Source organism: Nilaparvata lugens, chromosome 6 (genome assembly GCF_014356525.2).
Source record: "Nilaparvata lugens isolate BPH chromosome 6, ASM1435652v1, whole genome shotgun sequence".
NCBI lineage: Eukaryota > Metazoa > Arthropoda > Insecta > Hemiptera > Delphacidae > Nilaparvata > Nilaparvata lugens.
Window position 1 is genome coordinate 12,880,515 of NC_052509.1, and position 14,539 is coordinate 12,895,053.

The following is a 14,539-nucleotide window of genomic DNA, read 5'->3' on the forward strand; positions in this document are numbered from 1 at the left end:
TGTCAAAAACCACAGATTTATTGATACTTAGAAAGACCGGTTCCGGTTATTACACCATTATCAATCTCTGATAAACTGTGATATCAGTTTATCAGATTGACAATGGTATAATAACCGAAATCAGTCTTTCCGAGTATCAATTAATCTGTGGTTTTTGACAATTTCTTAGTTTTTTTCATTCAAAACCTGTACCGTCTATAGCAGGCATTGACAAGAGAAAGTATCGGCAACGTTGTTCTCCTATCTTTCTTCACTATATACTATAACTGTGATGCTATAATTTGATCTACAGCACATTTCCAAATAAAATTGAATTGCATATTTCACTTAAAACTTATCTTACCCCATTCTCATCAATTTTGCAAAAATTTCATCACTCTATTACCTTTCCCAATTTTTAGCTTTTTTTCATCTTCTCCAATATCAATATTTCCCTAGCATCCTTTTTCCTTCATCTATACCTCCTATGCTCGTCTATGTTTGGGAACTGTTAGGCTCAGTTGCAAAAAAGCAGGTTAAATTCAACACGATTAATTCCACAAGAACCAATCAGCGAAGCCCTCTTTTCAAAAAAGCCTCTCTGATTGGTTCTCATAAGGTTAATCACGGTTAAAATTCAACCAGTTTTTGTGCAAACCATTCATCGATTCCTATTGTTCATCTCCTTATCCCTCAACCAATGCTCTATCTTCTCTTCTTTTCCTGCTCCTTATAATTCCATCTCCTCTCTCCTCCTCACGTTTTTATTATTTGATTCTTTCTCTCCCTCGAAACAACACGTGGTCAGACAGGGATCACATGGTCAGGGGAAACTTCTTTCATATTCCTGTCTCGTAGTAGGGCTGCCAAGCTCTCAGCTAAGCCACTCTTGAGACTTCTCAATCCTATTCCCCTCTTCCTCCTCGTCCTCCTCCTCCTCCTACTCCTCCTTTCCTTCCTCCTTCACATCCTTCTCTTCATCCTCCGCCTCCTCCTCCTCCTCCTCCTCCTCCTCCTCCTCCTCCTCCTCCGCCTCCTCCTCCTCCTCCTCCTCCTACTCTTCCTTTTTCTTCTATCCCTCCACCTTCTATTCCTCTCCATTCTCTTTTAAGACTTTTTATCCCTCATCCATTAAGTCTGTTATTTCTCTCTCTTCTCCTCTCACTCTCTCCCACTCACTCTGTCTTTCTCTCTGATTCTCTCTCACTCTCTCTTACTCTTTTTCTCCCTCTATCAAGCCCACTTCCTCCACAATGCTATCATCCTTCTTAACAGCCGAAACTGAATTCCTAGCAAGTCCGTAGAGGGATGAGCTTTATTGCTTCTATTGTATGGTCTGTGATGGTGACTTCCCTCCCATCACAAATTGTTGAAAAGAAGTCGCAGATATCCGATTGAGATCACTTCATAGAATGGATGTGCAGTGCAATGAATTGGGCAAGTGAGAACTTATTCGGCAAATCCGTCCCTTTTCCGCTATTGAGAATTGAAGGGTTGAAGCAATAATTGACAGTTATTGTCAATTATTGACACACACTTGATAAAGTCTTCATATTTCGTGTATGAACTCGTAGAATTGAAGAAATTGATAACTTTGAAAGGAGATACTTTATAGTGAATGCTGTTTGGATTTTCCCACAGAATGAAATTAGACGGTCAACAGCTGACTTATTTCAGCATTGAATTTATATATATATATATATATATAAAAGCGAAATGGCACTCACTCACTCACAGAACTAAAAATCTACCAGGACCAAAAACGTTCAAATTTCGTAGGTATGTTCAGTTGGCCCTTTAGAGGCGCACTAAGAAATCTTCTGGCGATATTTTAACTCTGAGGGTGGTTTTTAAGAGTTTAAAATTCGTCTTTTAGCATGTATATTATTCTCATTCTCTTAATTATGATTGAAAAATGTCCATACCATATGTTAATATGGAACTATAATCTAGAGAGAGTACCTCTTCGAAACAGATGTTAACTGGTAACTAAATTAATAATTTTGTCAGGTTGGCATTAAGTTGAGTTGACTTTGTTAGGTTGGCACCAAGTTGAAGATTAAATTCATTTATCGCGGAAAAATTGATTGGCACTGCTACTTCAATTCTGGGAATATTATAATACCAGCCGTCAGGCACGCTTCGCTCGCCATATCCGTTTAGCCAGACTTTTAGTCTGGACCCCCGACTAGATCGTCCTAACATATGATAAAAATGCTCAAATGAAAAATGCAGGCGAGCGAAGCGAGCCTGCTGATCTCATTCTTGGACGATCCAGTCGGGGGTCCAGGGCGAGGCCTCCTGGCTAGACGGATATGGCGAGCGAAGCGAGCCTGACGGCTAGTATAACATATATTTCAAAATGGATCCTATCAGTATTCAATCAATAAACACAAACTTATAGGGATAATTTTTATTATCTTTAATTTTCAATAATATTTTTCTTATCTTAGCTCTTCAGCTCCAACTCACAGATCTTGCGGAAATGTGATTCGAGAAAAATACAATAAAAATCAAATTCTGATCCCAAACAAGTAATGAGAGAATGTTGTAAATATCACTATGTTTATTCAAAAATCATTCAAATTTACACGGAATCATTCTAATTCAAATAGAATACAAAATCAAGTTCTGAACCCAAACAAGTAGTTGAGAGAATGTTTTAAATATCACTATTTTGTTCAAAAATTTGAAATTCATTATGAAATTATTGGAAATATAATTTTCTTGCTTGATAAATATAATTGATCGTTTGAAATGGGAATGAACAGTTGTTACTACATCAATAAACCTGTATCACTTTTTGTGTAGTTGAGGAGTTGATACTGTGGTAATTATCCATATTGAATGAGAAAGACTAAGAAATTGTCAAAAACCACATATTTATTGATACTTAGAAAGACCGGTTCCGGTTATTACACCATTATCAATCTCTGATGAACTGTGATATCAGTTTATCAGATTGACAATGGTATAATAACCGAAATCAGTCTTTCTGAGTATCAATTAATCTGTGGTTTTTGACAATCTCTTAGTTTTTTTCATTCAAAACCTGTACCGTCTATAGCAGGCATTGACAAGAGAAAGTATCGGCAACGTTGTTCTCCTATCTTTCTTCACTATATACTATAACTGTGATGCTATAATTTGATCTACAGCACATTTCCAGATAAAATTGAATTGCATATTTCACTTAAAACTTATCTGCCCCATTCTCATCAATTTTGCAAAAATTTCATCACTCTATTACCTTTCCCAATTTTTAGCTTTTTTTCACCTTCTCCAATATCAATATTTCCCTAGCATCCTTTTTCCTTCATCTATACCTCCTATGCTCGTCTTATTGTTTGGGAACTCTTAGGCTCAGTTGCAAAAAAGCAGGTTAAATTTCAACCACGATTACTTCCACAAGAACCAATCAGCGAAGCCCTCTTTTCAAAAAAGCCTTCTCTGATTGGTTCTCGTAAGGTTAATCACGGTTAAAATTCAACCAGTTTTTGTGCAACCAATTCATCGATTCCTATTGTTCATCTCCTTATCCCTCAACCAATGCTCTATCTTATCTTCTTCTCCTGCTCCTTATAATTTCCATCTCCTTTCTCCTCCTCACGTTTTTATTATTTGATTCTTTCTCTCCCTCGACACACACGTGGTCAGACAGTGATCACATGGTCATGTGGAAAACTTCTTTCATATTCCTGTCTCGTAGTAGGGCTGCCAAGCTCTCAGCTAAGCCACTCTTGAGACTTCTCAATCCTATTCCCCTCTTCCTCCTCGTCCTCCTCCTCCTCCTTTCCTTCCTCCTTCACATCCTTCTCCTCATCCTCCGCCTCCTCCTCTACTTCCTTCACCACCCAAGAAAATGGTGTATTCCCTTTCTCTTGCTACTAAACTTCTGGTACTTCATCTCTTTTCCTCTGTGAAAATCTCCTCAATTTCCTCTTCACTCCTCCATCATACTGAATTTCCTCCCCCAATAATTAGTGTATTTTATCTCTTTCTTACTCTCCTCCTCTCTCCCATCTATTGTCTTTCCTTTATTCAATTTCTCTATAATTTCCCACTTTTACATGTTAGAATGTTCATTCACATTATTTTACTGGTCAATTGTTCCTGTTTTTTTTCTGCAATAACTTTTCTTTCTTCTCCTTTTCATAAATTCCCTCCTCTGTCTTATCCTACCACTCTTTTCCTTTTTCCAATCCATATTTATTCCTATCCTTATCTCCTTCCTTCAACAACTCTGATACTCTGAATCATTCATTCTCCATTTTTTTCCCTTTCATATAGTTTTACCTATTTCATTTATTCTTTTTCTTCTCCTACTCCTCCACTCCCTTCTCCCACTCCTTTCAACCTCCTTACATTTTTTTTATTTTTCAAATCCATATCATTCCTATCCTTATCTCTTTCCTTCAACAACTCTGATACTCAATCATTCATTTACAATTTTTATTTCCCTTTCATATACTTTTCCTCATTTCATTCATCCTTGTTCACCTCCTCCTCTTTCTCCTCATACTTCTTCTCCTCTACCTCTTTTATCTTTTTTTCTTTCCTATTTATATAATTTTTATCTCTATCTCTTTCCTTCAACAACTCTGATACTCCACATCCTTCATTACTTTTTTATTTCCCTATCATATAGTTTTCCTCATTTCATTCATCCTTGTTCACTTCGTCCTCTTCCTCCTCATCCTTCTTCTCCTCTACCACTTTTATTTTTCCTCTCTTTCTAATTTATATAATTTTTATCTCTAACTCTTTCCTACAACAACTCTGATACTCTAAATCCTTTATTCACCTTTTTCTTTCCCTTTCATATAATCACTCATTTCATTCATCCTTCTTCTTCCTCCTTCTTCTTCTCCTCTTTCTCCATCTTCTTTTTCTTCTTCTCTCTTCTCCTCCTCCTCCGCCTCCTCCTCCTCCTCCTCCTCCTACTCTTCCTTTTTCTTCTATCCCTCCACCTTCTATTCCTCTCCATTCTCTTTTAAGACTTTTTATCCCTCATCCATTAAGTCTGTTATTCCTCTCTCTTTTCCTCTCACTCTCTCCCACTCACTCTGTCTATCTCTCTGATTCTCTCTCACTCTCTCTTACTCTTTTTCTCCCTCTATCAAGCCCACTTCCTCCACAATGCTATCATCCTTCTTAACAGCCGAAACTGAATTCCTAGCAAGTCCGTAGAGGGATGAGCTTTATCGCTTCTATTGTATGGTCTGTGATGGTGACATCCCTCCCATCACAAATTGTTGAAAAGAAGTCGCAGATATCCGATTGAGATCACTTCATTGAATGGATGTGCAGTGCAATGAATTGGGCAAGTGAGAACTTATTCGGCAAATCCGTCCCTTTTCCGCTATTGAGAATTGAAGGGTTGAAGCAATAATTGACAGTTATTGTCAATTATTGACACACACTTGATAAAGTCTTCATATTTCTGTGTATGAACTCGTAGAATTAGAGAAATTGATAACTTTGAAAGGAGATACTTTATAGTGAATGCTGTTTGGATTTTCCCACAGAATGAAATTAGACGGTCAACAGCTGACTTATTTCAGCATTGAATTTATATATATATATATATATATATAAAGCGAAATGACACTCACTCACTCACTCACTCACAGAACTAAAATCTACCAGGACCAAAAACGTTCAAATTTCGTAGGTATGTTCAGTTGGCCCTTTAGAGGCGCACTAAGAAATCTTCTGGCGATATTTTAACTCTGAGGGTGGTTTTTAAGAGTTTAAAATTCGTCTTTTAGCATGTATATTATTCTCATTCTCTTAATTATGATTGAAAAATGTCCATACCATATGTTAATATGGAACTATAATCTAGAGAGAGTACCTCTTCGAAACAGATGTTAACTGGTAACTAAATTAATAATTTGTCAGGTTGGCATAAGTTGAGTTGACTTTGTTAGGTTGGCACCAAGTTGAAGATTAAATTCATTTATCGCGGAAAAATTGATTGGCACTGCTACTTCAATTCTGGGAATATTATAATACCAGCCGTCAGGCACGCTTCGCTCGCCATATCCGTTTAGCCAGACTTTTAGTCTGGACCCCCGACTAGATCGTCCTAACATATGATAAAAATGCTCAAATGAAAAATGCAGGCGAGCGAAGCGAGCCTGCTGATCTCATTCTTGGACGATCCAGTCGGGGTCCAGGGCGAGGCCTCCTGGCTAGACGGATATGGCGAGCGAAGCGAGCCTGACGGCTAGTATAACATATATTTCAAAATGGATCCTATCAGTATTCAATCAATAAACACAAACTTATAGGGATAATTTTTATTATTTTTAATTTTCAATAATATTTTTCTTATCTTAGCTCTTCAGCTCCAACTCACAGATCTTGCGGGAAATGTGATTCGAGAAAAATACAATAAAAAATCAAATTCTGATCCCAAACAAGTAATGAGAGAATGTTGTAAATATCACTATGTTTATTCAAAAATCATTCAAATTTACACGGAATCATTCTAATTCAAATAGAATACAAAATCAAGTTCTGAACCCAAACAAGTAGTTGAGAGAATGTTTTAAATATCACTATTTTTGTTCAAAAATCATTCAAATTCACACAGAATCATTCAAATTCAAATAGAATACAAAATAAAATTCTGATCCCAAATCAGTAGGGTAATTGAGAAAATTTTGGATATATGTCAATACAAAATCCACTGATGGCATTCTACAATCATTATCATCTCACAGCAACGTAAGCGCACTCTTCAGCTTCCATCAAAGCTTGTCGCCATTATTCCATCAAATCCAAATCTTTTACAGGTTATCAAACAATTGTTGTTCAATATTTCTTCGATATATGAATGTTTAAATGAAAAAGACTTGAATAAGGTTAATATTATTTGATTCAATAATTTTAAGTGCTGCTAAATATTTGTTGGTACCAAAACAGCTCAAACTATATAACACGAGATGAGTTAGGATATAATAAAAAATTCTATAAGTTGTATGCTGACATAAAACACAAAATATATTCCCATAAAAAGATATGCATAAAATATTCGATATAACTATAATTACTTAAATAAATACTTTCTAAAATCTGAATAATTATCACAGGCTTTGCTAATATTCACAATAGTGAGTTTCAAATTCATAAATATATTATATTTAATACTGGTACTTAGACTTCCAATCAATACGAAATTCTGCAAATAAAAACCTGTTCGGTCTATAGGTTTGATATGATATACTTGGTTCAACAAACAAATTTATAATTAATAAATTAATATTCAAACATGAGATCTCAGGGATTTATATGAGTTCGGGCTGTGCATGGAAGTAAGCTTCCCACATATAATAAATAAATTTATAAATGTTCTTATGAACTATGTGATATTGTTCAACACGTGGTGACTCTTAATTTTAATTCTAATTAATTGGAATAGCGCTTTTTTATTAATATTACCCCACTGAACGTAGAAAAAATGAGCTCATTTGGTTTGACTTATCACTCACTGACTGAAGTTCTAGATGTTCTCGTGGATTGAATTAATTATTTCCAATAATTAATTGGGTAGGCTCCTTTTCGTCACTGCTGGGCTAACGCGTGATCCAGATTTTTATAAGTTTCTTTCGAATTAAAGCTATTTTTATGGGATCTTTACAATTACGAACTCCTTGACAGCACTGAGTTCACAACAATTAACATTCAACAAACATACATTACATTTAAAAAAGGGTTTGGCTTAATAATTCATTAAAAATTTTAAAAGGAAGAAGAAAAAACCCTAAACTCCATGTGCATCCTCTCGGGTGGGATCTTAAGCCAGAAGAAAGAGGTTTTCAGAAAAATTTGCCTCTTCCTAGAATAATTCTGTAAGCTACTCTCTGATTGGCCTTCAATTTAATAGACTCAATACAATTGGTTGCCTTGGGAATCAGGGCTTCCTCGGCTTTATAATAGAAAAAATTAAATAAAAGAAGTTTTATACAAATATATGGAGTGTTTATCTTAAATTGAATTCATAAATAAATCGTAACATACGATTTTAATAGATAATACATTTAGTTTTATATGAGTTTTGTATACTCTTGATTTATCATGCTTTTTTGGATTATAATAAATATTTATACAGAAATAATAGTTGTTTGTATTTCTACACATCGACTTCCTTTAGTATACATAATATATCCTTTATGAGTGAATTTTATATGATTCAACCGGTCATATGGGTTGATCGAATAATCAGCTGATTCGTTCAGTATTGGTTCTAATAATTATCGATTTATCCAAGATCGACTAATTCTTTTCAAAACGTAAACAAGTAACTCTAACCTCAATGTTCATGCATTTTATTTTTTTTTTTTTTTATAATCCGCCAATAATAAGTATGCCGCTTTATAATTTTTTGATCTTACCAATGGGTTCTCATAATTATTAAATCACAATAATACATGTTTTCTTATCGTTGTTGATAATGCTATTACTCCTAATCGCTAATAATACTTGATTTGAGTTGATTTACTCTTTAGATAGGTCTAACCTTCTTTCCAATTTTATAGTTCTATTACATTTCATTGGCTCATTTAAAATATTTGGTGGTTTCAAATTACCACGTGACACAAAACGCCCTCTGATTTCTGATTTAAAACGACAATTCGAGAATATAATATAAATTTTATGATCCAGTTGGTTTTGGATCAGAAATCATACATGTTACAAAGTCTGCTAATAACTCTACTGAGAATCCTACCTCCTAACAATTCAACAACATATACAACAATAAATAAATTCAATTCAAATACATACGCCTTACATCGGCCAATCTCCTTCTACACACAATACACAATATAAACTATCTCCTCCTCCATACATAATATAAATCTTTTTTCTAATCCACGCTCCGCCCTCAGGCCAGAAGCACATTTGAACGTTGGTGCAAAATCATTGCCAACCTAACAAACTGGTAATTCTCCGACTTGCAGAGTATAACATATTTTCTCCCTCAACATAGAACAGTGACTTGTACATTTTCATTTCATTCTCTTGCAGAAATTGGGCTTTGTTTTCATATAATGGATATTTTTAAGGATAATCTTTGGTAGGTTTTATCAACAAGAACTTCTTATTCCTCTAATACATTGAGACTTGGGATTAATGCTTTTGGTGGTAACTATGCGGTTTGATCATTTGGCGGATAATTTTAGTGATTTTCTTAATAGTTTATACATAAATAATAATAATATAATATTTTTATAATATCTCTACATGCAATTCACATTTATATGACACTTGATCTTCTTATTCGGGGTATCAACTTTGATGATTTAATAGGCATTGACTACTCTGGTTTTCGTAGTGGACAGCTGGTTTACGTTGGCTTCGGTTCATCACTTGTCGCCATCTTGATGTCTCTTCCTGCTACATGAAGGTAAGTTGGCTTTTAACATTAGAAGTTATTTATTCTCTTGTTTCACTAATAAGAAAGGTGTTAAAAATGGTTTCTAAATTTTTTATTTCTTTATTTTCAGGTGTTGTTATTCGAAGTGGATACTCGTCTGCTAATTAAGTTTATTGTTGGCGTTCGTCTGGTATGTATATCTTGTCAGGTAGGCCAATGACGTTTAACCAAAATATTATTGTTTATATCCTTATCGCTTATTGTCCCGATAATACGGCTTGAGATTAGAAATATTTTGTTTTGATTCTGTGAATTGTTTGGCGGCTCTGACGACCGATTCTCCATCAGCTCTCTTATCTTGGATAATTTAGAATATTTGCTTTGTCTATCCTCAACTTTTCTGGGTTTCAAATTGGTTTTGAAAATTTTTGAATTGATTCTCTTAGCATATATCACGCCCTCATTCATCAGTACTTTAATAATATTTTCTTTAATTGCTATCACAGCCATAATAATAATAATATTCACGAAATAAATCAATGTATTTATTGTATTTCTTCCAACATAACCTTTCCATAAACAACAATCGTATAATTCCATTTTCGATAAACAATGTACTATTCCTTTCGATTTTAGTTCACACGTTTTACCCTCCATTATTATATTTGCAACATAATTTTTACCTGACATCATAGTCGTACTAATAGTCATAACAAAATGAATCAGCATAATTGTTAAGCTTGTAACATAACCTCTTGGTGAACAATACACAGATGTTCTTTCCTTCAATGAACAATTCATTCCTTCTTTAAATTTTAATGCACATATTCCATCTTCCAATAGCTTCCTATAATAATTTCTTCCTTTATCATTTTCTAAACCCGTATCCGTTATTACTTTTTCCTTGTTTTTGAGCATGTTCCTTTTCTTTATTCCGTAATTGCAATCACGACGGTAAGCTGCTTGCTTGAACCGCGTGTGCTTCGGGTGCATGTTGGTATCATTATCCACTTCATTCTGGTGCCGGTATTCCTCCCTGCATGTTGCCTTCTTTTCCTGGTCGCTTGGTTCCTGTGCCTCTTTTTTGTGGTGTTTGAATTTGGCATGCGGACGGTAACCTCTCTTCCGGGGCCTTCTTTGTTGTTTTCTCCGGTGGGCCTTCCGGTGTTGGACTCTAGGGTTCGCTCCGACGTCGTCCTGCCGGTCACACTTTCGGCTTGCTTTGGTAGCGGTTTGCTCCTTGAACCTAGTGTGCCGCGGGTGGATCCAACGATGCTTGGGTGGTGGCTGCTCAAACCGGGTATGTTGTGGGGTTATTGCATGCTGGTACACAGGTTCGGTGCATGACTGTGGTTCATTATTTTTAGGCTTGGTTATTGGCAATTCTTTAATCATTTCTGTGTCAATGCTGTAAAATATTTTCGGTGGTGGGCTGGTTACTGGTGGTAGTTCTTCGGGAGGGAATAGTAGACTTAATATAGGTTGTTTTTTGCATACCGAATTTGATGCATGTTTGACATCTTTATTTGGTGGCGGGCTGGTGCGGTGGTGGATTTGTTCTGGTGGTTGATTTACTGTAGGTTGTTGTTGGTCTGTTTTTATTGTGCATGCCACTGTATAGGATGTGTTTAGCCTATTGCTGTTTTGATTATGATCGTCCTGATTTGTGAAATTTATATCCTGTTTATCGTTTCTCTTCCAATGACGTCTGCTGTCATAATGTGCTTCTTTGTGATACCGTTTACTATTGTAATATTGGGATCTGTTCCTGGAATTATTTTCAATGTACTTTGCACTTTGCGCATTTGCTCCAGCGTTTGCAATATAATTTTTACTATTATAATTTTTTCTGAAATGACTATTATTATTGTTTTTAGATTGAGTAAAATTTCCTGCTTGTCTATTTATATAATTTGGCTCAGAAGTAGCTGATTGGATAGAATGTAAATGTTCTATCAGTTCTTCACAACTGGAAATCGAAGATACTGCCAGTGTCATACGAACATTGAAAGGAAGCTTTTTTGATAAGATGTGGACCAGTGATGAATCAGTTAGAGATTCGTCTAACTGATCGTTTCTGCTCATCAGATCTGTTATAAAATCAGTGTAGGATTGTCCATTTCTGCTATCGTAAGTGCATAAAATAATTTCTGACAATGCGTCCATCTGTTTACATTTACTCCAATACTGTTGCAGGAACTGGGAGATGAAGTCCTCCAGGCTGTTGATATCTCGCATCCGGCTCTGGAAAAACATCAGCGGCTCGCCGAGTAGTAGACTGGACAGTTGGAAACGCCATACTAACCAAGAGGTGGGTATCAATTCCTGAATAGCTTTTATTTGATCTATGAATGGTCTGGGTTGCATATGACGGTAGGAATTATCAAATTTTCCAAGACTTTGAAAAAGTTGAGTGCCGTTTACTACTTCATTCGGTGTATACTGCACTCGACTGACTGGGATATTTTCCATGCGTGTTTCTATTCTGGAGACTCGTTCTTCATTTGCGATCCATTTATCATTCATAATTTTCTTATGTGTATTCACTTCATCATACAATCCGGTTAGCTTCAACTGCTGTCCGCCTATAGCATTCTCCAACATGCCGTATCTCTCACTTGATTTTGCCCCCTCCTCCGCTAAATTTGCCATACATGCCTGCACGTTACTTTGTTCCTTGACTATCTCTATTATTTTCTTATTATTTTCCTCCACTTTCGACTCTATCTCGCCCTTATTTTCTAACACCTTTCCCATGACAGTTCCCATGATAGCGGTGCCCAGCTCCTTACTCAATACGTCCACCTGTTTTTTAACTTCCTTTGGTACGTCATCCAACCGTTCGTTTATCTGACAGGTGACGTCATCTATACGGGTCTCTAATTTTTTGATGATTGTAGATTGCGTATCTATTTTAATGTCTATCATATTTTTCATTTCTTCCTTGAATTCAGAGAATTTTCCCTCAACTTTCTCTTCCATTTTTTCCACACTTCCTTGTACAGCTTTGACATCTTTTTGTATGATTTTGGTATTTTCTTCCCCTTTATCCTGGCTTGCTTTTATCTCTTTCATCAACTCTGCCATGGCTTGGTTGATCATGAGTTTAAACTCACTCGAGGAATCATTCATTAGGTGATTTGTAACACAGCCAACTGAAGAGTCTAAGGTAATATTGCGTTTTTCCAGGTTGGTGGCGGCGGGTGGTGGTTGACTGGTCATGTCAGGTGGCGATTGGGTGGCGGCACTCTCTGTTCCCTCGGCGACACTTGGAGCGATCTGCGGAGACGCCGGCACCGAGTTGGACGCCCTCACTCCCTCATCTCCCTCAGCCGGACTCTCATCGGAATTAATCGCGTCAACGACGTTATCGATCTTCGTAGAAGACAATTGGGCCAAGTTTTGCGGGTCGAAATTGATGGAGCATATGCTGCCTCCCTCTCTCTCTCGTGGGGTCTCCGCTGCATTGTCCTGAGGTTGTTGAGTGGCCGGTGTCGTAGCTACATAATTTTGGGGGTGGTCGCTGAAGTAGGAAATTTGCGAGTTAGCTGGCGACTGGTTCATGGTGACGTTATTATGGATTACTTCGAATAAAGTGCCAAGTGTGTTGCCAAATTTCAGAAATATCAAAATGAATTCAGTGATAGTGCCTATTCTGGATAAAATTGTGTGGTGTTAAAAGTTTCAAGTGTCATGTACATATATTACTAAACGGACATCAATAGACAGGTATGGCTTACAAATTACACTAATATAGTTCTTAAAATTTTAGTTAGGGTCTTATCTTCCTTACTAACAACAGTATTGTGATGCCTCAAATAACCTATAGCCCTGGTCAGCATACAATGTCTAGATTCAAAAATCAAAATCAAAATCTTACTATAACTTTTATGGAAATTTCCATCCAATTTTTCTCTATTATGAGAATTATGTTATCAGACTCGTGTGATATAGTTTGTCTGTATTTATGCAGCTTGAAAAATTTTAATTTGAAGAGCAACTCAATTATTTTAGCCAGAACTTACAATAGATTATCAGATATATCTTGTTGAATCAACTTCAGATTATGTTTCTTGCAGCTTTCAGTTTTATCAATAATTTCATTAATCATTGATAGTGAGATTGAGTAGGTAAGCTTTTCATCACGCTCCACTGGTTGGGTGCCATTGTGTGAAGTTGTGCTCCTGGGGGGGTTATCTCTTATGATAGAGTCCCACGTTATGAAGCTATTGTGAGAAGTTGTGGATTGTAATCCTTCACAGATAATACGATGTTTCTGGTATTTATAAGAGCAGTCTCTAAATTCCCTCTTTTGCGAATAAATTCACAAAAAATTAAGGCCTTCCGGCTCGCAAAATTACTGGGTTCAAACCTCAGCTCTAGCTCAGTGGTAGAAACATGAATTTTATAAATACAAATAATCACCATAAGGTTCAGTGACCGGTGATTGGTAATTCTTACCGCTGCTTCTATGAAGTTCTTGAAGAATACCAGTAAGGAAATTAAAAGAATATTTGACGACTGATTATCAGTAACCATGTACCACTAGAGAATAATCAGGACCAACTATAGTTGTTTCTAGTTGATTCTTAAAACGCTCGTCGTGAATACAAGTATTCACCAATATACCCTTCCAAAATTCCTTAGAACTTACAACGCCAGTTCTGGAAGCTCTCTGGATCCTTATATGATATAACTGGAACCTTATTAATATAATTTCTTAATATACTTGTTCTGGCTGATAGAATGAATATCATCAAAGGATGATAAATATTGAGTGCTCTGAATAAGGTTAATATTACTTGATTCAATAATTTTAAGTGCTGCTAAATATTTGTTGGTACCAAAACAGCTCAAACTATATAACACGAGATGAGTTAGGATATAATAAAAAATTCTATAAGTTTGTATGCTGACATAAAACACAAAATATATTCCCATAAAACAGATATGCATAAAATATTCGATATAACTATAATTACTTAAATAAATGTTTTCTAGAATCTGAATAATTATCACAGGTTTCGCTAATATTCACAATAGTATGTTTCAAATTATAAATATATTATATTTAATGCTGATATTTAGACTTCCAATCAATACGAAATTCTGCAAATAAAAACCTGTTCGGTCTATAAGTTTGATATACTATACTTGGTTCAACAAACAAATTTA

The 14,539-nt window shown here is 35.8% G+C and overlaps 2 protein-coding genes across 2 annotated transcripts in view; one reads left to right on the forward strand and one right to left on the reverse strand.

Moving 5' to 3' along the window:
- Positions 1-14,539, reverse strand: part of LOC111047693 — a 409,014-nt gene that overhangs the window by 74,475 nt on the left and 320,000 nt on the right. The window lies entirely within an intron of this gene.
- Positions 9,400-13,272, forward strand: LOC120351795. Its single transcript, XM_039430136.1, has 2 exons — positions 9,400-11,675; positions 12,554-13,272. The coding sequence occupies exons 1-2, from the start codon at positions 11,571-11,573 to the stop codon at positions 12,956-12,958; spliced, it is 510 nt and encodes a 169-aa protein (XP_039286070.1). The 5' UTR covers positions 9,400-11,570; the 3' UTR covers positions 12,959-13,272.

Coding starts and splice junctions, on each gene's coding strand:
- LOC120351795 (XM_039430136.1), top strand. CDS start 11,571: ATGAAGTCCTCCAGGCTGTTGATATCTCGCATCCGGCTCTGGAAAAAC. Junction 11,676..12,553: donor AACGCCATACTAACCAAGAG/GTGGGTATCAAT, acceptor GCGTTTTTCCAG/GTTGGTGGCGGCGGGTGGTG.